The sequence below is a fragment of the Pipra filicauda genome, unplaced genomic scaffold (assembly GCF_003945595.2).
Source record: "Pipra filicauda isolate LSUMZ 115617 unplaced genomic scaffold, ASM394559v2 scaffold115_size4368891_pilon, whole genome shotgun sequence".
In the NCBI taxonomy this organism is placed as follows: domain Eukaryota; kingdom Metazoa; phylum Chordata; class Aves; order Passeriformes; family Pipridae; genus Pipra; species Pipra filicauda.
This window is the reverse complement of record NW_024103607.1, coordinates 2,868,292-2,895,002: the sequence shown is the minus strand read 5'-3', so window position 1 is coordinate 2,895,002 and position 26,711 is coordinate 2,868,292. Positions and strand designations below refer to the sequence as shown.

At 39.0% G+C, this 26,711-nt stretch overlaps 1 protein-coding gene across 3 annotated transcripts in view; it reads left to right on the top strand.

The window, feature by feature from the left end:
- The window catches only part of COL4A2 (collagen type IV alpha 2 chain), a 144,676-nt gene that overhangs the window by 76,429 nt on the left and 41,536 nt on the right, over positions 1-26,711 (top strand). For all 3 annotated transcript variants that reach the window (XM_027743488.2, XM_027743487.2, XM_027743490.2), the window contains 11 exons: positions 15,646-15,780; positions 15,863-15,907; positions 18,013-18,129; positions 18,841-18,912; positions 20,456-20,491; positions 20,585-20,647; positions 22,671-22,706; positions 23,346-23,387; positions 23,917-23,991; positions 25,112-25,156; positions 26,366-26,428. In XM_027743488.2, coding sequence (XP_027599289.1) covers positions 15,646-15,780; positions 15,863-15,907; positions 18,013-18,129; positions 18,841-18,912; positions 20,456-20,491; positions 20,585-20,647; positions 22,671-22,706; positions 23,346-23,387; positions 23,917-23,991; positions 25,112-25,156; positions 26,366-26,428 — 729 coding nt within the window. The remainder of the gene's footprint in view (positions 1-15,645; positions 15,781-15,862; positions 15,908-18,012; positions 18,130-18,840; positions 18,913-20,455; positions 20,492-20,584; positions 20,648-22,670; positions 22,707-23,345; positions 23,388-23,916; positions 23,992-25,111; positions 25,157-26,365; positions 26,429-26,711) is intronic.

Genomic DNA, 26,711 nt, shown 5'->3' with positions numbered 1-26,711 from the left:
CTTGTGACTCTCTTGAGGTGAGATAGGGATTGTGATACCCACGTGTGTTTCTACAAAGGGTGGAAGGGGACTCATTGTGGATTTCAGAGAGGTGAGTGTGAGGAGGTACTGGGTATTGACTGGAGGGCAGTGTTGTCATGGATGGGTGATCCTATCAACATTTCACTGCACAGGAGTGATAACATTTTAGCTCAGTGCAGACCAGTCTCAAGCCAACTTGAGTATCTGGACATACACACTGAGAAATGAGAAGGCTGTGGTTTCTTCTGCTTATCCTACAATCACACTTTAATATCAAGCAAACATTAAGGTAAAAATAAATTTTATAGTAATTTGTTAGGTGTTTAAATAGTTACAATTTGGCTACTGTTGGTCTAGAGAGTGCAGAAAAAAAAAAGGCAAAACAGTGCAGAAAAAAAAAGAAAAAACAAAACAAAAAGGCTATCTATAATTAATTTTGTTTCTATTAGGTTCCCTATTTTATCTAATGAATGCTCCACCAGAAGTCTGTATTTTTTGATAGCGGAAGCACAGTTCAAATGCAGCATTGTCATTGTGGGAGATGGAGGGGTTCCGCCATCAAGTCTGTCTCTCTGTATTGTTTATATAGGAAGGAAAGTAATGCATGTGCTTTATGAATAGCACGGACTAGAAAAGACTAGAAAGAAACAGTTTAACTGAACAGCCCTGTGGTAATAGCATTTGAAGAAGGGAAACGTGGATCCTAGCTTGTGGGGGTCCCTGCCTTTCCCATGCTGGTGGGGCCTGCCATTCCTCGAGAGTCTACCTCATCCTTCCTATTGCTTTCTCTGCCGCTTTCTTCTTTGATACAGCTACTTTCAGCAGTTTATTTTTTTACTTCCACCTATTTGTACTACTTGTGTTGTCAGCAGTGGTCTAGGGCAGCAGTGTTCTCAGTGTGATGGAGAATGTTGTGTCCTGTTGTCAGTTAGTTGTTTTCTCAAGTCATTGCTGACTTCTCCTGTCAAGGAATAAATATTCAGTTGGGTAACAAGGTCATCAGTTCTGTAAGATATGAATTGAATGAAGTAGCATGTTGCTTAGTTAAACAGCTGAAGAACAGAGTAAGCCTATCTTTTGCTATACCTTGAAATATACTTCCAGCCATTTTCCTTAATGTTTCTGCTGTACATTCAAAGTACATTCATTTCACTTTTTTTTTTTTTCAGATTTGCTGCACACTAATAATTGAATTTATTGGGAATAGTACAGTCTAGGAGGAACTTCTGTGGAAATCATATAACTACATTGCATAAAAGAAATAAAATTGTTTGAATTTCTGTGGTAGCTTGAAATCTAAGACATCCATAGCTCAGTGTCTAGTCAAGCCTTTATAAATAACCAGAATTAACTGGTTTTAACCAGAATTAACTGGTTTTATTTAATATTGAAAGGAGATCATTTTGATTTTTTTTCTGTCCACAATCTATCTGAGTTAATAATGCAAATGCTTTCTCTATGATGCTTCATTAGAATTCTTCCTAAACTGCATAACTCAATAAAGTAACTGGGTTACTGAACTGTATTCTCTTAGAACAAGGGTCTTCTTCTCAAGGTATCTAATATGTGTAGAAATTAGATAGATAAAATCATCAAGACCAGAAAGAATATGCAAATAGGCAGATTGATGGTTTTCTTCATTGCACTCTTGGATTAGTATTTATGGAACTAATGTTGCATTAACCCAACCAGCATAACTAGAAATAAGTTTTCACTGATTCTTAATACAATCCTTGTTACTGGAAACTTACGATCTTAAAATTTTGTCAGCCTTATTAAGACAAATTTAATTTTTGTTTGGGGTGGTTTTTTTCATTTATCTGTTCCAAAGTCTGTTCTGGGTTTCCTGTTTGTTTGGAGGTAGCCGGGGGAGTAGAAAGCAAAGTGTGGCCCTAACTCAAAAATATTCAGTGGAAGCTGAATAACTCCATCACCTTTCTTTCTCTTTCTTCAAATCCCTGCTTTTAAATGTACCCTTTTTCATGTCAAAATGTAATGAAATATCAGACTGTGTTCAGAAAAAAATAATTTTTGTTTCCTCAGGAATGCTTACTGATATCTTCCTGTGGAAACAAATAACAGCAAAAACTTCTCCAATTTAGTTCAGAACTGCAAGTTCTGCATAAAGCAGTAGAGTCAGTAGAGTGATAGGTCTGGCAGGGTTTTAGCTTAGGTTATTAAAGCATTGCAGAGTTAGAAGCCTGGTTTTTCTTATAAATACTGTAAATATACATCTAAACTAAAGATACAGGAGGCCTCACACATACATAAATATGTCCATAACGAGCACACAGCTATTGTATCATGAGCAGATAACTATAAACTTGCATCTTGGCTTTCATTAATAATGCTAACTTTACCCTGTAGTCCATAGTAATTATCAGTGTTTAACAGTAAGAAATTATTCTGCCTCATGTCAGTGACTCCCTCTCTTTATCTGTTCTGCAGAAACTAGAATGCTTTATGGCTTGTGTTAGATACACAGAGATCTGAAGACAGCAATCTAAAGGGAGAATAAATATGTACACAAATACAGAAAAATTCCACAGACATCATAGAGAGAAAAAAATCTAAGCAATAGAATGGGCAAACAGCTAAATTATGGGATCTTAAGGAGGACTTTGAACATCAGATGTATTACTGTATTTCACTGAATCACGGAATGGTTGAAGTTGGAAGGGGGTTCTAAAATCATCTAGTCAAAGCCCCACTGCTGAAACAGGGCCAGCTAGAGCAGAGTATTGGCTCTTTTCAGTAGCTGGGTAAAAGCCGTAGGTTCTCCCAGATGCAGATATAGTAAGAAAGCTGAAGTTCAAACACTTTTTCATTAAAAAAGGGAAGAGGGCCATCAAAAACTCAAAGGAACCACATGAATATGAAGTGCATTTGTTACTATCTCTGTCACAAATACAGAGTTTTGTATTGTTACTATCTCTGTCACAATTACTCCCTGTGGTAATAGAGTTCTTCTTAGGGACCTGGAAGATCCAGGTCCTATAAATCTAGGGTACAGATATTCCAGCATTAGTTAGTGTTCTGGAAAGAAAGAGAAGCTTCAAATTTGTCTCTTGCTTCTTTTCATCCTTGCCTGTAGTGGACACGGTAAAGCAGGAGAGGCATCCTAGCAGAGGTTCAGGGTCATGGTTAACCTGTGAATTGTGCTGTTCTGACCTCCCATCACTAGCAATTCAATTTCCCTCTTGATAAATGCAGCCTCTCCCATCAGGCTGATAGAAGCATCTCTGTAAGTACATGATAATTTCACAAAGACAGCACATCACTGCACATCAGTTGTTCCTTTGACACAGCTAATCCTGTAACCAGACCGTGTATTAGTCAAGAAGGCGCTAATTTAACAAATATTGGTGACACTCTAGAATCAGAATCTGAAATACTGTGGATACCTTCCTCAAGCTGAAGCCTGAAACCATTCCCCAGTGAAGGGACCCAGATGGGTAGTCATGACAAATTGTTTGGCAGTCTCTCTGGTATTCTGATAGAACACAAAAGCTCCCTCTGCTGTTTCTCCTTTTCTGGAAGGCTCCTCTTTTCCTCCAAATTACCTGCATTTGCTATCAGTTAGAGAGCAACCTGGCATATCCTTCAAGTAAAAGCAACTTGCCATTACAGTTTAGCAGTACTTCCACTCCCTCAGTGTCTGCAGAATAAAAAGGAGTAAAGGATCCTTGTCTCTAAACTGGAGAGACAAGTGGACCACTTGGTGCATAAGGAATTGGCTGGATGGTCCCACTCAAAGAGTTGTGATCAATGACTTGATGTCCAAGTGGAAAGCAGTGATGAGTGATGTTCTGCAGGGGTCGGTATTGGGACCAGCACTGTTTAACATCTTTGTTGGCAACCTGAACAGTGGGATTTAGTGCACCCTCAGCAAGTTGACAACACCAAGCTGTGTGATGTGGTCAGCATGCTGGATGGAATGGATGCCATCCAGAGGGACCTGGATGGGCTTGAGAGGTGGGCCTGTGCAAACCTCATGACGTTCAACATGGGCTAGTGCAAGGTCCTACATGTGGGTCAGGGAAATCCCAAGCAAAAATACAGGCTGGGTGAAGAATGGATTGAGAGAAGCCCTGAAGAGTAGGACTTGGGGGTGTTGGTGGACAAGAAGCTCAACACAACTTGTCAATGTGCATCACAGACGGTCAAGTGTATCTTGGGCTGCGTCAAAAGCTGTGTGACCAGCAGGTTGAGGGAGATGATTGTCCTTCTCTACTTTGCTCTTGTGAGACCCAAGCTGGAGTTCTGCATCCAGTTCTGGGTCTCCCAACATAAGAAGGACATGGACCTGCTGAAACGAGCCTAAAGGAGGGCCATGAGGGTGATCAGAGGGCTGGAGCACCTCTCCTATGAGAACAGGCTGAGAGAGTTGGGGCTGTTAAGTCTGTAGAAGAGAAGGCTCTGGGGAGACCTTCTAGCAGTGTTCCAGTACCTAAAGGAGGCCTCTGCAAGAAAGCTGGAGAGGGACTTTTTACAAGGGCACGTAATGATAGGCCGAGAGGTAAAGGCTTTAAACAAAGAGTGCAGGTGTACATTAGATATTAGGAAGAAATTAATTACTGTGAGGGTGATGAGACACTGGAACAGGTTACCAAGAAAAGAGGTGGTAGGTAGATAGCCCATCCCAGAAAATGTTCAAAGTCAGGTTGGATGGGGCTTTGAGCAGTATATTATAGTGAAAAGTGTCCCTGCCCTATGGCAGCAGGGATGGAACTAGATGATCTTTATGGTCCCTTCCAACTCAAGCCATTCCATAATTCTGTGATCAAACAAAATGGTTTGTTCTGATTCTTATACCAAGGATCCTCTGCTGAATCAGCTGCATAGCCCCCACTGTCTATAATAAATGGTTAAAAAATTTCCAGTAGCTTTTGAAATAATTTGAAATGATAAATAGGCTTTCTTCTTGAACAGCTGTGGGACTGTCTGCTGCTGATGTTCTCCAGAACATCCTTTCCCATGAGTGATGAGATTTTGGAATCTGCAGATGTGTGGGCACTCTTGGCCCCCATTAGGGCTACCTCAAACTGAGTATGACAGAAAAACTAGATATTTTGTAATGGATCTGGAGAACATTCCTTTTCAAATTTGTACTCCACCCTTGACCCTCTCCTAGACTGTCATCACAAGTTACATTATTTTTTTTTTCAGGTAGATGATACGAAACTATTTACTTCATGATTCAAAGGAAAGTTAATTGTATTATCTAAAGGACAACTGCTTATAGTTTTCAACATTTCTATTTACTGTCTAAAGATGGCAAGACTTCTCATAAATTAGTTAGACTGGTTTTTTTGGAGACAAACCCAACATGAAGCCAGGCCCAGCTTATAGACCATCCAAGTGAATGTGTTAAAATATTTGTGATGTTAACAGGCCGCATACACCAGAAGGCATAAGGGTTCATTTAGCTTCAGTGTAAGCTGACTCAACATCAGGCTTCAGCAGAGTCCCAGTTACTGACATTTCTAGTAGAGCATCTGCATTGATACATCAAGGTTGGGAAATCATGTAGAGAAAACAACTGTACAAACTCCATTCAGATGATATCACAGCACCCCGCTGTTCTTAAGATGCATCTGTCCAGAAGTGTTAGAAGAAAAAAAGATGTCTCTTATTCTGCAACAACAATGACTCTTCATGTTGCTGCACACATCTGCATTAAAGCCCCCCGTCCTTCCTGGTGGTTCAGAGCCAATCATCTAGCCTTGCTGGGAACTGAGAGACTGTCCCAAACTGTAAATTCCTGTGACCAGAGTGTGAGGGTCTACACTGAGTGCCTTGTACATTCTGCTAGAACATGTATTCTGGACTCCCATGTGGAAAGGGTATCTCAGTACACAACTTAGAGCCCCTGTAAGAGAATTAAATTGTTTCTACTGGTTAATTAAATTGTTACTACTAGTAGTAACTTCTATTTGCATGATCAAGTCAGTTTTGATAGCTGTTCCCACCACAAAAATAGTTATGCTTTTGTTTAAATAGTAGAGGAGCACAGAATGGAAAAATTGGCATACGATAGACTGAACTCCTGCAGGGGTTTTAATTTTCACATACTCTTAAACTCATGTAGCCTAATGAGCTTAACATTTTGGCCAGTTGCACAATTTGGAGATTTCAACAGTGAATGGTTTTTGGACCAAAAAAAAAAATGTTCTCACAAATATGAAAAGTGAACAGATGTTACTATTGGTGCTTCCAACGCCTACTGACAGAAAACATCTGTGTTGAACTTCCTGAATTTTGGGATCTTGAGAACACTCCCACACACAACTGAAAGCCATTTGAAAGCAATTGGGCTGGCAGATTTGCTCTTGGGTCTATGACTGAATGTTCTAACGCAAGCAGGTGCTGGTTGTTGTCCTGCCTTGAGGAGCCGAGCTAGCCAAGCAGCAACCTTACAACTATCTGACCGTGTTATCCAAGTTTTTAACAGTTTGTGTGAACTGTGCTTTTAAACAATCCCAGAAAGCAGTTGATCTTAATAGTATAATGGTAATAAAATGAATTGAATGAATGGAAAGGAAAAAAAAATCATTTTGGTGCAGATGCTAGCAGAATAGGAGGATTGCATTGCATTGTGTGGTGCAATTCTATGGAAAATTTTTGGCTTTTTAATCCCGTGAAAACCCATATTGAATGAACAGAATTTTCTTTTTTTCTGAAAATATACTCATGGTGCTAGAAACGTGTAAGGCATTTGCTATCCTTCCAAATGCTCAATCAAGATATTTAATAGGTACCATGACAACATCTGCCCTTTTACATGAGCATGATACAGCAGATGTCACAGAGTAACTGGGAGTTCCCTGCTTCCTCCTGCTCCTTCTCCACACCCATCAGCTTGATATTTGTCTAGTTATAAGAGCATATTTGGCAAGGTGATTTTCCTCTCTGATGAATTTTTGGTTTGCTATCAAACCAATCTTCTCCAATTAATTACATAGTAATGAATGTTTTGCAAGCATAAATCAATGTCATTTTAGTGTTCTGTAAAACATCATCAGCTCGTGATCTCGCCTTCGAGTTCATCCAAAGAAACATCTCTAAATTTAACTTTAGTTACCTCTTTCTTAAAGACAGAATTTAGTGGAAGTCAAAGGGACAGTATTTATGTGTCATTGAAGTTGTTTTTTCTGGTTTTATAGTTGTCTTAGCTTGGTACTCTCTAACCAACATAAAGTGAGTAGCTCCATAAATTGCACTTCCACTCTCAGGCTAACCAAATGCGTCTCTCCAAGTTGCACAGTGTCAGGTCATCCCAGCTCTGCAGGTTTCTGAGATCTGAAAGTTTCCCCTTGATCCCCTTACATCCTGAGAGAGCCCATATGAGAATTTTAGCAGAACCCAATGTAGGCAGAAATTTTGTTATGCCCAGAATAAAGATAGATACTGAGCTAAGAAGCTGCATAGAGGTGCTGGTATTTAAGTGGCTCCTGGCAGCCTAAAAGAAACATGTATCTGACTAGTCAAACAGGAAACAAGGTAGGGGCCAGATGATATACTTGGAGTAAATAGATATGCTTTTGAGCACACAACATTGTCATCTGATCACTGTTTTTGCTGAAACATTTCTAGCTTCCAAGAAAATCCTAGTTTTGCGCCACCAGTAGCAATGGTTCTGGCATATACTGCCTGCCAAGTTACGTAAATTTATATCCAGCTCATTTTTCGTGCAGCATGGGGTATTTTCTTTTTGCACAGTTTAGAAAGCAGTGATGTGGAGGTCAGCTTTTGAGCTAGAGACACAGACTCCTTTTACAGAAATCTAAGAAAAATGGGCACATTCAGGGTGCATTTGTCTGTCCTAGTTTGAGTATCTACATTAGGATATATCATGCCATGAGATGTCACCTGCACCTGATGGGAACTTTTGATAACTACACTGCATATAGATAAATGTCTGCATCTGTTCAATAAGTAAAATCTTTTAAAAAAAAATCCAGTGCCTTTCAAGTCATTCCAAATCCTATCACATAATTGAGTAGAGCATGCTCACTGGAGAGATATATTTGCTAATATATGTGTTAATTCTAATCCTAAATTTCTCAATCTGTCTGTGCAGCCATACTTCAGCAGAGATTCTGCTTTGGACTTTCAGAGCTATCCCCTTACTGAGTCTGCAAACAAAACCACTCTTTCCCTCTGCCCACCGCTTCCTTCCCGCATCTTGTCCTCCTTTCTCTTCTCCTTTCCTCTATGCAATAACCTTTTGAAGATTTAGCATGGAAACCCTTGTGAGGTTTTGTCTAGACTTGCTGTTTCTAATGTTTTTCTTTGAGAGACCATTGCTGTGGTCCCAGTATTGTTCTTACTACAGAAGCTCTGCAAAGCCCAGAAAGCATTTCTGACATGTACTCCTATATATTTTGTGACATGAAGAAACTATTAACTGGTTCTTTTGAGTTCCTGACCTACATTCCAGCATATATTTTCTTTTGCACATGTTTTATCTTCTTGGGTGACATAGCAACTTTCTGGAAGATCACAAATTAAATCAAACCGTGGGAACAGAAAACAGTACAAAATTCTTTCATTTACTGACTGCAGAAAAGGGATGTGGCTTCTGGTAAAGAGAATCCTTTCATAGTTCTTTTTTATGAAGATTTAATGTTTATTCCTTCCTTAATGAAAAAAAAAAAACCTTCTGCAAGCTGAATCATTGCTCTGGAATTAATGGTAATGTCATTTGGTCACCACTGTCCTGAGAGAAAATGTCGCATGTCCAGACAATGTAGCTGAAAGAGCAGCAGATTTTTACCATGCCACTAGGCTGAACTAGCCTCATTTTTTAGTTATTTTTAACTTAAAGTGAATTTTGTAATTTTTTTGTTTACTTTTGGTATAAATAAAAAAAGCTCTTTAACAAATGAGAAGGAAAGTGTTCTCTGAGAAAAAGAGCTGGAATGTGAAAATCAGCTAAATAACCTCCTCTGAAGTAATAAAAGAGAAATTAAAAGTAGAAATAACCATTAGCTATGTGCTTTTTTTTTAAAGCCTGCTGACTCTTTCAGTGCTACTCTGTGTTTAAGAATCAAATATCACATAACTCAAGGTACATGAGAAAGGTTTAATTCATTTGCTTATCAGCATTCTAGTTAGACAACAGAAGTCCATCCCCCCTGACACTGGTAACCATGTGGTGGCAGAAGCTAGTGCCAGCCCTACACTAAAAAACAGATTCAGAACATAAATTTGAGAAGATGCAGGCCTGTGACATTAAATGTAAATTTAGAAATCCAATGGAGAATAAGATAATAATTTTTTCTCATTCATCTTAGAAGACTGAATCCATCTACTAATGATGGAACACCTTCACTTCAGCCAGCCCTGCTGCTCAGTTGCATGATGCATTTCATCCCATTTCATGTGTACTTTCCCAGCTATCTCACTGTCAGACATTTTATCAGAAATCTTCTGCTTTTGTTGCCTTACACCTCGCACAAGGACAGTTTGACCCGATCTGATCTTCTTATCAGATTTCCCAGAGGTTGTACCGAGCTCTGGAAACCTGCACCTGCATTGGTGGGGGCTGTGTGCAGCAGCAATGGCTGGTGCCATCTAGTGAGGAGCTTCTGAATGCTCGCTGCAAACTGAGAGTGATCATCTGTCTTTGAGAAAATAGTCAGTATAGTTCTGAAGACATGGGAATAAAGTAACATGCTACAGATGTTTAACAATAAAGCTTGCACAAACTTGAGGATTTTTTCTCCCAGCTAATCTTTCTCTCCAGAGGCTAGCATGAGCTGTGTTTTGCCCTATGTATTTCCTACCATTCCATGGCTTGTTTTAATTCACTCTTCCTAGGTGGAATTGCAAAAGTGTTTTAAATCTTGCTGAAACAGAACTCATTTTTGAGTTGCTGAGGTAGATGGAACCATTCAAACTATATCATCAATGTACAACATAATGATGTATGGTGTAAAAATGTTCCAGTGTCTCCTGCATTATGGTAGATGTTGTACTCATCAGTTTCTGAAGCTCTCTGGAGATCTGTCCATACTGGGCAGCCTGGTGCTGGCAGAACTAGCTTCTGAGTCAAACTAGTTGAGCCACAGCAGCAGGGTGCTTCGTGTGGTCTGGCTTTCTCTGCCTCTCAGCCCAAAGTGGTGCAACCTCTTAACTGAACCCCAAATCCTTCCCTTACATATTGTCCTCTAATATGTTTAATCCATAAACTCCTGGGTTTATGCTCCAGAAGAAATGTCAGGTGGTATGTCCATCCCAGTCTGACTCAGTGTGCCACAGGGCGGTTCTTGACGTTGTTCCTTGTAGTTTACATTTTTTTGGGGGGTGGGAGCACTAGGATCCTACAGTTTTTATTTGAGCTCAATGATCACTTTAGTATGCCTTCCTCCATGGAAACTGCCTCAGAGAATCATACATTCCCTACATTTACACCCCATTCTCCACATTTTGCCAGCATTACATTTAAAAACTTCTCTGTGTCTTTCTTGTGTGCCTGCGTTAGCACTTTCAATCAGCTGAGAAGCTGCTCATTTTCCTTATAAATTATTTTATTCCCTGGGGGGTTGCTTTCTGTTGTGCTTGCTGATCTTGCTGCGTAGGAGTGCATCGGGGTCCTTGCTGTCACATCCTTTCCCCATCTGTTCTTACAGACTGTTCCACACTGCATGCTCTTACAAAAAGTCCCACCTCCAGCTTGTCTGTCATGGTCAGATCACCCTTCCCACAGGAAATGAACTTGTCCTTTCAACAATGACCTTTTAAAATGTCAGGGAATCAATCTCCTTTCTTCTTGTCCACTGTTAAATAAATAATGGCCTACAACAATCATTTTCATGTGGGTAATACTGAATCATCACATTCCATATACCAGAAACAGTTGCAAAACGGAAATCTGTAATGAAATGTGGAGAAATGGGCTAAATGACTGTGAAACTCTCTAGAAATTCTGGTTCTGTCCCCTCTTTATTGCAAATAAACAGTGTTCTCCTGTCTTTGTATCTTCATCCTGGTAGATGGATTTCTCAGCAACTCATGATAATGTTCCTGTGTTTTAAAACCTTTGGAGTAGGTACTGTCATTTATTGTATCTTTATTTGTATAGCACATCAAACATTTGGTCACTCTCCAAATTAGCACACCTTCCTCTGCCAGTTTTGTTTCTACACTGTAAATTTAGTAGTAAATTTGAAGGAAGATAGTATTGCAATATGACATCTTTCATCAGGCTGGTCATAAAAGAACTGGAAATTAAAGTTCAAGCTGCAAAACATGAACATTCAGTGCAAATTTAGAAGTCTGATCGAGATCTTCTGTTCACTGGTACTTAATTGCAAAGTATATTTATTGAATTCAGTCACAACCTCAACAGCGTATTCTTCCATGTGCATCACTGGAGAATCAATAATGTATATATAGCATGGCAAATATTTTCTGGGAAGATTTCCTGCAGGCTTCCTAATTTCTGACCTTTGCTCCTCTCTGCAAATAACTTATACAAAATGGCTGGGCTGGCCCACATGAGTTGTGCGAAACCTCTTCCAGTCAACTGAAGTTGCAGGAAGAGCAAAGCAGGGACTGACATTGTGTGTCCTGACATTGGAAGCTTTGTAATTGAACCAAACAGTTACAGAAGTTTTGTATAAGAACAAAGAAAAAACTTCTTCGTTGTCTTCAAGATATTCCATCCGCCCACTTTTTCCTTTTCTTTTTGTGCACTCCCTTGGAGGTGCTGGCCATAGCATTCCACACACACTTCAGTGAGCCTCTTAACACTGGTCTGTAAATCCAGTGGTGGATGACATGGGGTAATCGTGCCGTGCTCTGCATTCAGGAAGAGGTCCGGTTCACCCCAGCAAAATGGGAGGCCTTCTGCTGGAGAGCACTATTGGCCAGAGCACATTCCTGCAATGTTTTATCATTTAAGGAAAGGGAGCAGTAGAGGAAGTACTTTATGAGTTGTCTAAAATATGACAGGGATAGCATGTTTCCCTAAGATTGCCCCTTTTGGGGGCTTTTTTTTTTACCTGAAAATCTAATCCAGGAACAATTTCACAGCTTTGGAGAATTTTCTAGGATTTCTGATCCTCCGGGACCACAGTCAGAGCAGTACCACGTGTGGCATGTCTCACACAGGGGTATTCAGGACTCTAATAATTGAATCATGCTTTATTTGACTGAACCTTTCAAATTGACTGTCTTTGCTTAAATCTCCTCAGTGACCTTTGTCAAAGAGAGCATGTTCTTAGGTCACTTGCTAATGAAAAGGGGACATACTTGTTCAACAATAGATCTAACATGAAAGCAGAGTAAAAGCTGACAAGTCTGAGTTAACGAAGGTTAACAAAGTTAATTCAGTTAACAACCCAAGGTACTAATGGTCTGAAGAATTACACAAACATTGTCATGATATTAAGTACTTCCCCGGCTCTGACTCTAGCCTCATGCTAAACTGGTCCCATAAGGACCAATTTGCTTGTCTTTATTGCAAATAATATTAAATAGCCCCTATTCCTGAACAAACAAATAATCAGATAATTACCAGGAAAACATGGGGAAGGGCCACTGGTGCCCAGCCCTCTTCCTTGATTTCCATTCCTTGTTTACTTTTTCCTCCACACCGGATAGGAAAGTGGGACTGGAAGTGGGAGAGTGGTATCAGGTGTAGGAGTGAGAGTGGTAACCATGTCCCATGGGATATCACTGTTGAAGTGTACAGCTCTGCATGTTCCCTACGGAAAGCCAGGCACGGATTTGACAATTCTCAACATAACCAGAATTTTATCAGAAATTGCAGCGAGAAGTTTTACATGCCTTCTGCCTCCAGACAACTGCCCACAAAAGAGGTGTAGATGGGTACTAAAGAGATGGTTGGCATGAGTGGTTTTTGGAGTTTATTTGATTTCTTTTGTCTTTCATGTACTCCAAAAATGAAGTGGCATTTCCAGTGTACAGAATCCATGTATTCCTTGCTTTGCAGCAGCAACTGAAACATTTGTTTTCAGAACCTCTCAAAATTAATATGCAACTGCAAACAACTAAAATCTGTATAACTGGCTTTGAATCATTTGTCTGTGTTCTTTACATATGTATGAGATATGTTTCCATCCTTTTTTAACCTTTTTAAAGATTCCTTTCTAGATTCAGGTGTATGAAGAAGAACAAACTACCTTAAGCATTTAATGAAGTTTTAAGGTTTTATAGTAAAATGGGAATATTTTATATTTGCATTTGCATAAGAATTGATACTGCTCTACAAAAATACCCAAAAACCAATAAAGAACACAGACTCCATTTCTTTAAATAATGAAATGTCTATTATTTCCCTTAAAAGGCAGTTTTATAGGGTATGCTCATATGTATTCTCCTAATATATTCTCTATATGCTCTTCCTATGTACTTCAATTTTGAGCCACAGTAGGTAAGAAAAGTTGAGAAAATGTGACATCAGAAAGAAATTCTTTTTGCCAATCTTGGAACTCACACTGATAAATACTGGTTAAGATTTAATTCATTATTCTAGTGCTTCTAATCAGCATTTTTACTTATGGGTCAGGCAACTCAGAAAATATGTCTGCTATGAATCTCTTTAGACAAGGATCTGCGCCTCCATAGAATGACTTCTAGAGATTCACTGGTTTTTGAAAAAAAACTGAAAACTGCTGCTGTGGAGATAGATGCATCTGTAATAGCTGGCTGTGGCTGGCATAAGGAAATGAGCAGCTACTTGTTCAGATGCATATGCCTCCTGCCAACACGAGTTATATTATGTTTTAGATGTATTCATATAATCTTTGTTCCTTCTCAGTTTATTAACCTGAAAACACGTGGGCCTCCCAGCACCTAATAATCCACATGAGCAGGCTTGGTTTAGAAGTAGGGATGCTGTATAAAGCTGGGCTTGGTTGTAAGCAGAGGGAATTCTCTTTCACACTGACAGCTCAAACACTTAAATTTATGGTGTCCTTTGGCAATGCTCCTAAGCCATCAATCTTGTCAAATTAATCATAACAGTATAGCAAAAGACCCATACTGTACAAGATCTATCCTGGTGTCTTGTCCCAAGGAACTCCATGTAATTCAGCCTTCATACTGGCGCATTCCTAGTCTTCTTCCAAGGAAAAAACTTGCACTGAGTTCTGTATTTTGTTTGGCTGTTTTTTCATCTTCTCAATATGGGCTTATCTGATATCATATAATAAGATTTAGAATATAAAATTTTACTCCAAGTGCTGTGTTAATTTTCTATGAAAGCAGTGTGGAAAATTTGTTTTTAAAACTACACAAAAGTTTTGTTTCAGTCGTAGTGTTTAGTTTATGGTATGTGGAATGAAGACAGCTGTAGCATAGATAAATGTTAATTATGGATAATAGTTGACTATGAAGTTTTGAAAGTGTATCACAAATGGACCTATCCTTCATTATGAGAATAAAATAATTTTTTCCTAATATCAGTAAGACATTGGTCAGTATCTTTGCTACAACTTCCTAATACAAGGAAATTAGGATATCTTCAGGTTCATTTCTTCAAGTCTCCACACCTCTCTCCCCACCTCAATGAAATTAAATGAAGTTGAACTCTTAGCCTTCTTGGACAGGGACTGCATTCATCTTCTAGCTCTTTCTTTGCAGGTATGGACAAGGCTGTTAAAAAAGACTGTAAAATTTTATACTAAAACAAGGTATTATTTTTTTATCAGCTCATTTTTATAAATACAATGTGTTCGTTCATGTTTTGCTGTAATTCTTCCTTTGTGAGATACTGATGCTGTTGCAGCTGCTCTATGAAAAAAAATTTAATTGCATTTTAAAAAAACTTTCATTAGATTTGACTTAATTTGAATGTCTTGGTAAATTGTGCTTTGCCCTATTTAAAGCATATTTCTCCAGAAAAGATTTTGACAATTTACTATTAATGTCATTAGTGCACTGAGTACTGCAGAGCATGCAAAACATATGTGCCTTCAGTAATCTTACGTCTGGAATGACATTCAAATACTTCAGTTCACAGATCTCAGACATACTGCCACAACCTGTTACTTAAACTACTGTTGTGTCATTTCAAAATTGTTTTACCCCTTTTGAGCCTTGTGATGCCTGCAGTCAACAGGGATTATTTTTAAACAATGTTTGAAGTAGCCTGAAGAGCAGAACCAGCACTGGAAGGGGAAATGACAAGGGAGCCCTGTGTGCAACTCCTCAACCTGTGTGAATACGTGCATGTCTCATCATTTTCAGGCTCCACTGCTGAATAGAAATATCATCCCTAAAGAGGCAGAAATTCCTGCCTTTAAGTATCAGACTCCACATAATAAATGCGGCCACTAAGCAGATTTCACAGTTAAGCATATTTTACTTGGTCGGAGTGAAATTGGTTATATTTTTGGAGAGCAGCCATGAATATTCAAGTAGTGAATGTTGATTTGATTTGAGTGTTAATATCCATATGTCAATTTTGCTGCTGGAGTTTCTCTGTGTTTCCAGATAACATTCATCAAAGAGCCCAGCCTCCTGGAATGGAAAGAGATTCTGTGTTTATTTTCTCTTTGAGAGATTGACTCCATTGTACCAGTGATAACTAATCCAGCTTCATGCATCACAACTGTTCCTATATAAATGCTGTGTTATTATTTTTATCAGGGCCAGCCAGGACTCCTTGGATCACAGGGGTTCACTGGACCACCAGGATTGATGGGGATCCCAGGAGTGCAAGGTCCCAAAGGTCACAAAGGTGAAAGAGGATATCCAGGAATAACTGGACCCAAAGGAGAAGCGGTAACTTTTGAACATTGAATATTTTAGCTAATAAGCAAAACACTGGGCAGAACTTCATTTTAATTGTGCTTTTTCACTCCAGGGACAAAGAGGAGTCACTGGATTCCCCGGGGCAGATGGCATTCCTGTAAGTAGAAGGTTACTTCATCTTTAGGAAATCACCAACTGCAAATATTGCAGGCTAGCTTAAAGCCTTTGTACTTCAATTAAAATGTCTGGGTTAAATTCTACATCAGCCATGTACACACTTTTCAGTTAAGGGCATTTACTGAAGTGAGTAGAACCGCGAATATACAAGAGAGTATAATCTGTGCTTCCTCTCATTCCCTCAGATAATTAAAGGTCTATTTGCTTTGTCCTATAGAGAAATCCCCTTGTAAAAGGGACAAGAAAGTACAGAAATTTCCTGTGCCTCTGGAGGTTACCCAGCTAAGTATGTTCTTTTGTAGAAAAGACCTGTGACATAAATACTTCACATCTTTTAAGCTTGTGAATAAAGGACACGAGTGGGTCATTCCTTAATTATTTCAGATTTGCAAAGCATGTAGAAACACCAGTGATTTTAAGAATACTAACCATTGTTAATTTGCTCTATAGCTTATATGACTAGTCTTAAAAAACTTACTGAGCCCTAAACAGTGTCAAACTTTGAACAAATTGACCAGGTCCATGAAACTGAAACACTCAAAGAGGAAAACCGGGTAAAGTTCACAGCACAGTATTTTCCCAGCTTACACTTCTTTACGTCTTGTGTCATAAAATAACAAAGAAATCTGAGTCACTGGAATCCCTGGACAGAGTTCCCAGGCTTGGGTTTCCTTTATAGTGCTCCCTGACACCAGGGCCCCGCTTTGCAGCCCACGCATCCACATCCATTCTGCTTTCACCCTTTTTTGTTTCCAGAAGAGCTCCCTATCAAGTTTCAGGGATTTCTCTTTCACAATCTTCCTCATCTTCCTCTTTCTCGCTCTTAAAGGAAAAGAAGAAGAACCATCTTTCCCATTTATTTTAATACTTCTGAGCCAAGGGTCTTGTTCATCTCACTGCGTCTTGCTGAGTTTTTTCTAAGCACTGTAACATCCTGTGGAGAGTAAATCACTCCCCCATAAAGCCCCATGTTGCTATAGCTGGACTGATTTTCTCACCTGAGCAAGTTTTCCTTTTCAGCCCTGTCTTCCTGACTTACGCACATTGCACTGTAAGGGATAAATACCTTCGGACAGTACTTGAACCTGCATTTTCATTATGTCCTCTCCTCAAGCTCCCTTGCCCTTCTCACTCCCTTACATTCTCCAACCAGTTTTCTCAGGCCAAGACTTAACACTGACCATGGGAAGGCAGGTAGATAGGCACATGAACCAACTCTAATGGCACAGTGCTAGGATGTGAGGCTGGGGGCCTAGAAAAAATGGTGGCAAGGCAGAATCTCTTCTGGGGTTAGGAGCAACATGATGGAACTAGGTGAAGACATAGACAGATTTCTGGGGTTTTTTCCAAACAACGGAGCAGATCAAAGAGGTAACTCTTGCTATAGATAAAGGAGAAGGGAGAAATATTTTATTTTAGTTTCTGGTTTTTCTGGCTGAGCCCCCTAGAAGAAGGCTGCTCAAGGGAAAATTTGCTTCTCATTGGCCTCAGTGCAAACCAGAAACAACAGCAATTAAGGCAAATGTACGTACAGCAGTGGAAATCCAGTTTGAAACAGCAATAACTTTTCAGAAGCAGTTCTGCAGTGCCTCTGGCTCCCTACCTTTGAGCCCTGCTGTTTGCTTCCATACTCACAGCCTCATCATGACACTCAAACTACCTCCAACAGCATCTCTGACTTTTTTCCTGGCTTGGAAGCTGTTTGAAGTCAGTGAGGAACCTTTCTTCCCACTCTTCCAGTGTGAAGCACTGAAATGCTTAACAATCCCAGTTTTTGGTGGCTCCCTGTGCAGCAGCCTCATCTGGCTTAGTTCTCTGCTTAACAGAGCCTGCATTGAGCATAGCTTTCTTAGCCTCTCTAAAAGGTCCTTCACTACTCATTTTTTCATGCTGTCTGGGGCATCTGGTTCAAGCTGCAGCTATATTAAAAAAAGGCACTGTCTGTTTCTGTCTTTGAAAATCCTAGTTTCCCATGGATCCAAGCCTTGGGCTTAATGTGAGAATGTCTAAATACTGTGTGACTACAGGAAAAGGAAAACTAGAAACAGATGGATAGATAAACACTTTTTTTTTTTTCCTCAACAGGGTCATCCAGGGCAGCCAGGACCAAGGGGGAAACCAGGTCATGATGGCTGTAATGGGACAGCAGGTGACCCTGGTGACTCGGGAACTCCCGGACTCTCTGGTTTCCCTGGTACCATTGTAAGTAGCTGTCAGTAAGTGAGTACCTGAAGCCAAGAACATTGCTGAAGCGAGTTTCATTCACACATTTGTTGGAAGCAAATGGGACATCTCTTAATGGAGCTCCCTTTTGACCCAGCAGAGCATTAGTGCTGACTTACCATGGACACACAGCACTGTGCTTAGTCATTAAATTGCAGTCAGGGCCAGAAGGTCTGCTCAAAGCTATACCTGTCACATAGGTCTTGCAGAAAGATTACTTCAGGAAAGCTTGTACAGCTTTAATCAACAGTAATAAAATAATATTGAACTCACAATTCTTGATAAAAGTAACCTTTTCTTCCCTGCCCCATGGCGAAGGTATTGACTTTCCATGGTGATATACATAGGATCATGCTAAGGTGAGCAGTGGGGCTTCTGTGTTTACCATGGCAGGTGTCAGCCCTGAGAAGCTGCAGCCTCAGCTCTAGCTAAGGAGGTGCTACCCTATAATAGCACTCCCAGGGTGTTCCTCCCACAAAATCAGAAATTCTTTTATGTACTGTGAGGCTTTGCACTTCTTTTCTAAACCATAAATTTCAAAAGCTAGGCATAGTCTCTGCCTCTAAACAGTTACATGTTTATGTATACTTACGAAAACGCCAGCAAATATTTTTCATTACTCTTAGCTGTTTATGTGTTAACATATATGATATGAAAGCTTACATTTTGTTTTCTTTTGGTTACCTCCAGGGAGTCCAAGGGCCAAAGGGCCAGAAGGGGGAGCCGTATATAATAGCACCAGAGATCATAAGCCGACACAGGGTATGTCTGTAACTCCTGTGAGTTACTCACGCTCAGTGCAGTTTTTCAAGCAGCTGATGGAGAGTGAATTTTTCTTATACTCTGATGGGCACATCCCAAGAGGCCCCGTTTGATTCTGTGCAGGTTTTGGAAGGCAGCTTCTGCTTTCTCTGGTTGCAGCGGTCTATCTGATATCCAAGGGAAAAAAATCTCCAGTCAGTTATTTGCAAGGAATTCCAGCCTACAAGTGGATTTCAAGGGCACTATAGATGATGTAGTTCAAGTATTACCCTCTTTATTCACTGACTATCTTGTATAATGCATGGCAAAATCCTTCCTTTGCCATAGTTTTGTCCACTGGATGATTACCATTAACATCCTTTCTGAAAAATTTTCATGCAGGAAATGGAGTGACTTAGGGTAAAATATGCTTCAATGTTTTATTTAGTTATTTAGGAAACCCCAAGTATTCCTATGGGTGCTTTTATTGTGACTAATCCTTAAAACTTGTTTTGTAATCACTTGTAGCTTTTTCTCATATATAAAGTCTTGTATAATTTGAAGGTATCAGAAAGAGATAAGGGATTATATATGCTGATAGAGTATAAATTGAAACCTATTCAAAAGCTACATCTGAGCTGTAGTCAGCACAGAAGTGATCTGCTGACATAGTTTATGTGTATTTTGTGCCAGCAGTGAGTGCCAAAGCAAGGTTTTCTGTTGACATATTTGTAAGTTGGCTGTATTTTAATGGAACCTGCTTTTCCTTTTAGAAACTCTTCAAATTTGCACTTGTTAGTAAATAGCAAAGATTAAGGAATGATTAAGTAATGTTTAAGAAATGCTCAAGTATGTTGGGGCCAAGGATGCATACTGGCACCTGTGTTCATTTCTGAAAGTACTTGGTTCCACAAATTATTCTGTTAACTAAACTCAAATTAACTAGATAGTTAGGATGCTACTCAAAATGATTGAAGGTGTTTGGACTGAATACCACATTATTTATGGGTGTTGGAAGGTCTTTGCGCTAGAACATTTTTGGATCCGGTTTCCAAAAACATTTCAGCATGTTCTGCAGTTAAAATATGTGGTCACTGAAAACAGTATGTTCTAAATGCTTTTAGTGACTCAGAAGAGAATAAAAATGATTCAGTAATTCCCATGCAACTCATGAAAAATGAGCTTGTACATTTCAGTTAAGGTTATGGCCCTAATTAAGCCACTGGTTAGATGGGATTTCTCAAGGAGGATTTCAGTGTGGTCTGTTGTATATTTCAGCCTTGTAGTTTGGATTCCTAACTTTACCAGCCAACTTTGTACCCTCCTACTGTATTGCATGCAACTACACTATGTCTAGAAAGTACAAAATCTGTGTGGCCCACATTCAGTTATCTCAACATCTGTATGGAATACATCAGTATGTAAGGGTTTGTGTAGCATTGTATGCTATAATTAGTGTTTTCAGTGAGAAAAAAATTAATGAGTGAGAAAAGGATTCTATTCAATTTTTTATATAGTATTTATTGTATTTCTTACTTCTTTGTTGTTTTTTGTTTTTTTCTAGGGGGATCCTGGGGATCCAGGGTTCAATGGTTTTCCAGTAAGTAGTGTTACAGTGAATGTGATAAAGTGTCAACAGTTACTGATATCAGAACAAAATTAGTTGATGGTTGGTGTTTTTTTTTATTTAAAGGGACCTCCAGGTACTCTGGGTATTCAAGGACCTGTTGGTCCAAGAGGAGAGCGAGGAAGACCAGTAAGTAAAGATGTATAGTTCCTTTTGCCTGTGTTGTCAAAGGCTTTTGATTGACATTGTATTTCTTTAACCTCCTTGGAAGACCACTATTTGTAAAGATTGTTTAATGCTGCTCAGTCCACACCTCCCTACACTGAGTTATCAAAAATATCAGAACTTGGATATGTTATCTTTTCTGCTCATAAAGGATATGTATATTAGCTCTCTACACTTTCCAGAAGACATTGAATAGTATTTAGAATACTATTTTATTTTTTAAATATTTTTCAGTAATTTTTTTTCCAAAATCAACATTTAGTTGATTTTGGAAAATAGTTCTTTGGGAAGACTGTGTTCTCTTCAGATATCATTTTCTACATTTCTTATTTCCCTGGTTAATAGTTTTATGGGGGAGAAACAGATGTTCAAATTCAATATATTTCATTTTCTTGAAGCTTCTTTTATTTTCCTGTAAGACAACATTATAGCATTTGTTTTGTCAAAATTCACTTTAGACAAAAACTTTGGACCTGCTTTATACCACTGATTTTAGAGAGGAAAAATTAATTCAGGTCTTCTTACACAGAGCCTCCATAGCTGTTTTCAGGGACATCCCCCTTAAAAAAAAAAAAAAAATTAGGACTAAATCAACAACATGATAAGCCTTTCCAGAGTTACTTTCCTGAAGTAGCTTGTTTTATCACCTGGAGTAAACTGCACCTTGCCTTTTTCCTCTGCTCCTCCTGATGGGAAATCTCTTCAGTCCTTTATTCACTCTTCCTTTAGAGCAAACCCACAAAGTTCATGAGCTTCACACAGGAGCTCATCCTGCAATGACTTACATTTCCAGTGCTCTTTCTTGGATCTTAGGAGTTCTATGAACCATATATTTTCTGAGCCCCATGACTACATCCGTCTGGTTACCATATTGGCAACATCTCTTTTGAATAAAACATATCCAGCTATATTTGCTGCCTCTAAAGCTGTGACCCTCCTTGTGAAAGTGGCCTGGGAGCATTTGAGAGGTCTGAGTTTGCATCATTCCTCATCTCTATGTCCTGGGTACTGCACGAAGGCAGGTTTGGCTCCCCCAGGTCTCTGCAAGCTCTCCAGGCAGAGCAATACCCTGTGCAGTTTATCTGCCCAGTAGGTTAGGCAATGGCTCACAAACTACTTGACTAACCAAAACTGATTCAAAAGCAGTTTTTTTCAAAACAAGTCTGGTGTTCGTGTACACAAAGGTACATAGCAAGGCAGAGATGCCTAGCAAATTCAGGTCTCACCTGAATGTAACTATTTTTTCCTTGCAGGTTGGGCTTGATTTTGCATAATGCAGTTAACAACCCCCTTCAGGGCTCAGTAGATGGATAATTCCATCTGCAACTTTCTCTCTGTCATTTGTTCACCATCTCCTCTGAACAGCTCATGGTTCTTATTCACCCCACCTTTCCTACTCTTGACAGAGTTTTTAATGTGTAGAGCCTTTTGGAGCCTGTTAACTAACATAGCTGACCAAAGCAAGGCAAGTCTCTCCAATTAACGGCTTTCCAATTGCTTGTAAGCCTCTAGCAGACTTATTTCCTGTTTCAGTTTAGTTTCCACCATCTTCCTTTGATTTCATTCTGTACAATCCCAAATAAGTAATCTGGGATGCATATGGTAGTTCAACCCCCTTTACAGACTGATGCCATACCAAGACACCAGTCTGGTGAAGCACTTAAAGATGTGCTTAACTTTACTGACCTTAAAACATTACTAAGTCAGCATCCAAAAGCATAAGTTCTTACTACTTGATATAAAACCAGGTTTTCGTTAGGTCTAAGCCGGTGAAATGTTATTCTGTTTAGAAAGATTACAGTGACTTAGGAGGGTATTTTTCAGAACAGTAACTACAACTAATATAGTGAGGATAACACATGGAATGCCGAGGAATACACTGCCTACTAAATATGTACTTATGTTTCAGGCAGAAAATAACTAACCTCCTGCAGGCATTGACTAGAAAGCAACAAGTAACTTGCTCTCCCCTATTGTGTTTCCCCAGGGACGACCAGGGCCCCCAGGACCACCAGGACCACAAGTAAGTCTTTCTGTCAAAGTAGTTAATGTTGATTTTGTGTTGCTGAGATTATCCAAGACCCACTTGAAGGCAGTAAAATAAAGAACCATAGGCTGCACCAAAGACTGTGTAGCACAAGACCTTCTGTTTTGTCTGCATACCATGAAAAGTTAATCTTACACTGGGATCACCTACCCTGAAAAGATTAAACCAGTTCTAGAGCCAGATTTAATTTGCTACTGTAGTCACAGTAGCTTCCCATGAACAGAGAATCCTTGCAGTCTTTACAATATTCAATTATATCTCTGTGGAAAAAATACTGGAGTTCATGTTCCAGCCCACTTAGGGTTTTTTATTTAGCATTCAATGCTATTAAAAATCTTGCAAAAGAAATGCTTGAACTTTTTACAATGTTGCTCCATGGGTGACTCAAAGTCTGTTGTAAGAAGAGTTATCTTCTGAAAGTTTAGGTCTATAAAAATACTTCTAAATCTATAAAAATATTTTGAGGTAAACCTAGACGATTATTTGATTGCAGTTCTTCAGTGGTGTCCTACAGACTTGTAAGCCTGAAAAGATCTTTAACCATGTTTAAATTGGAATTTTAGGTTCCAAAACTGAGTTGTACAGTTGTTAAATTTTGACCTGTTGTTTTTGCAGGGTAACAGGGGCCTTGGCTTCTATGGAGAAAAAGGTGAACAGGTAAAGGAAAACTAATGAATTAATATCACTACTAAAGGACAGGTTGATGTTACCTTCTATTTATAAAGGAACCTATTTTAGATTTGCAATTGCATTATGTAATTATAAGAGAAAAAACAAAGTATAGCTTTGATAGTATTTATAGCTTTGATAGTAATTATCCATAAGGAATGTCATAGCTGAATCAACTTCTGTATGTCTAGATCTATCTGTGCTGTCATTTACACCGACACAGAGGTAACACTTCTGAAATTATAAGGCCAGGCCACTTTATAGAAAGTGATAATCTTTACTATTATTCTGGAAACGCACAAAGGAAGAGCAAGGATTGCTATATGTTAACCCAGCACCAAATAAATTTATCTTGCCATCAATTTATTTGTTAGGTTGTATATGGTTTAGAACCATACTCCTAGCAGGGGCAAATCTGTATTGCTCCTTTTTTTGCAGTTTAATGACCCTGTGCTGATCAACAGCTTGATAAGGTATTATAACCATTAGTAAACGTGCCTTCATGCTTTTCCTGCAGGGCCCCCCAGGTCCTCCAGGTCCACCTGGGCTTCCTACAAGAGAACTGATGGGTGTCCCCTCTGACAAACACAAGGTAACTAGAGGGTATTTTGATGAAATAAACAAGAAACTAAGAGCACTGCAGTACCAAAGCTAAAATATTGTACAAATGTGTTTTTACATATAGAACTTGGAAGACTTTAGTATATCAAAAGAGAAATCTGGTACTTTTCCACAACTTGGATCATAAAGTATTTATTGAAACTATGGTGGCTAAAGTAATTCAGAAAGTACTTCTCAAGTCTAGAGGTGCCTTAGGCAAACTTGTTCTTTTTGTTTAAGTATCCAACTACTGGCCATCACTCACATCTGATTTTACAGGGAGAAATACCTCCTGAGAAATCATTACTGTGTTTGTTTTTATAACTTACCTATGTGGTGCAGATGTTTGTATACTCAGAATTAATGCTTGTTCATATGTATTGGAGAAACCCTCAACAGGAAGATGAGTTTATTCTCATTTGTTGCTTCTTGCTGGGAGAAGAGATACTCATATCCCGTATGTGTATATTCTGTATCAGACACCAACCTCCAAACCAGTAATTTTTCATCCCGAATTTGAAGTCAGAAAGTTTATGCAATTTCTTCAGTAAGATGAGTAAATTGGAATGATACTGAGAGATCTAAAAATGCTTTTAACACTCTGCAGTCTGCATTGTTACATACATGTTGGGATTTCCATAACTGAGCAGAGATGTCTGCACGTGAGCTACTTACCTGGAGAGCTGTTATATTCAATGGAGATGTAATCAGTGTAGTGAATAGACTTTAGGCTATGATTTGTCTCATCCTAACGGAGCTCTTGATCAAATAATTCATAGATAATCAGTAGGTAAAAATGGGAGAATGCATTTTTTCATAGGCAGTACTTAGGCACTCACCACCCAGACACCTCATGAATATGCCTGGAAACAGCCAGGTATTCACACTCCTAGACACCTTTCCAGAAAAATTATCAAATATTTTTTTAACAAGCAACTTCAAAAACTTGTTATGAGAACATGTTTTTCATATGACTAGTATATGAATAAAGAACAACACAAAAATAGTGTTTTTTTCTCTCAATAAATATTTGGCATTTTGTGTTGTATAAAAGTTACTAAAATGTAAACAGGAATGCCCAACAAATCTGAATATTTTTTCTTTATTGTTAGGGTGAAAGAGGAGACCCTGGACCAAAAGGAGAAGCTGGAATTCCAGTAAGTCAAGTGGAGAAGAATGAAGATAAATAAAAATATTGGAGTTAATACTGGTGCACTCTTCACTGAAGTGATGCAATACAGATATGGAGCAATATAAATATGGAGCAATATCAATATGTTAAAAGCAGAGACACCAGTTTTAATGCTTTAGAAAAACTGAACCACTTGATGTGTAGTAACTCCACAGTTGTTCTCTTACTGGTGTACCAAAATAAGATTTCCCTCACACACCTTCAATTTAGTTTTAAATATTAATAAATCTTTTTACTTACTCTTCTGATCTACGTTTTAAAGTTTCACTAGATTTCAATAATTAAGAATACATGGAATATTTTTTAATCCTTTTTAGTCTACTCTCCAATACCTACAGAATTTTAGTCCTTTGAGTCTTTAGATCTGTTGAGTAAGTGGACGGTAATCTTATATGTTGCTGTATTGTGCAGAGCTGTCAACCAGGCTTGACTGAACATGGTTTAGTTATAACTCACAGGGAACCTCTAGGCTGACTAAATAGCTTTGCCATTGAGTGGTTCCTTTTGACTTCCCAGAATGGTTTAAAATACAGTCTTTACCAATAAGGGATGCCTCAGTGAGCATTTTGCATAGCTTGATTTTCTCAGATGGTCTGGTCAGCAGCTCCATGAGGTTATGGGAGAAAGTCACAGTGTGAGCTCTGATGCCCTCTGTGTGCAATTGCTAGCCAGTTCTTCAGCTGCTGGTCATATTTTACACATGTAGGGGTTTTTTTACTCATTAGGAAAACTGGAGATTATATGCTGATGTAGCAAAAGGTGATATGTGCTTCCCCCTTTTTTTTTTTATTTTGTTTTTTTGACAGTTGAGTGGATAGCAGTATGCCTATGTTTGCCCAATAGTTCTCTGAAGCTACAGTTTGGGCATAAGCTAAGTTGCTTAATTGGTTGTATAGCTGCATAATTACTTTGGCTCTTCTTCAGAATTGCAGCTACAGAAGAAACAAAGGAGATGATAGGCAGGAAACACTGTCCTTTCCCTAATGGCCTACTCCTGCTATTGTAACATGTTACATTTAATTTTAAGGACAACAGTTCTTTCACATGCAGCTATTATTAGATCCTCCGTGTGTTACAGTGATGCTTTCTTCCTGTTTAGGTTCCATAAAACAGCATTGCCATTTTTTTGCACTTAATGAAGAAATATGTTGAACTGACTTGCAATGTTTCCTAGGGTGTACTTCTCTATGCTCCTGAAAAAGGTGAAGAAGGAGTAATAGGCTTCCCAGGACAAAGGGTGAGTCACTTATTAAAATTCACCCAGCTGAATGTGCAAATCCAAGATGACAGTTTGCCTTCTGAACAAAACATGGATTAACAAATGATAGAAATTATAGCTCTTCACCCCACCAGGTTTGACCAGCTCAGAACTGCCTGGTACAGGAAAGTGAAAAGGCCATTTTGAAATGGTAGTGGGAGGAGGGCCCCGCAGGACTCACAGGAATGCCTGTGCATCTCTTACTTAAAGCTGTACTCACTAGCCACAGCTACTGTCCTTGTCCTCAGCACAGAGTGTATTT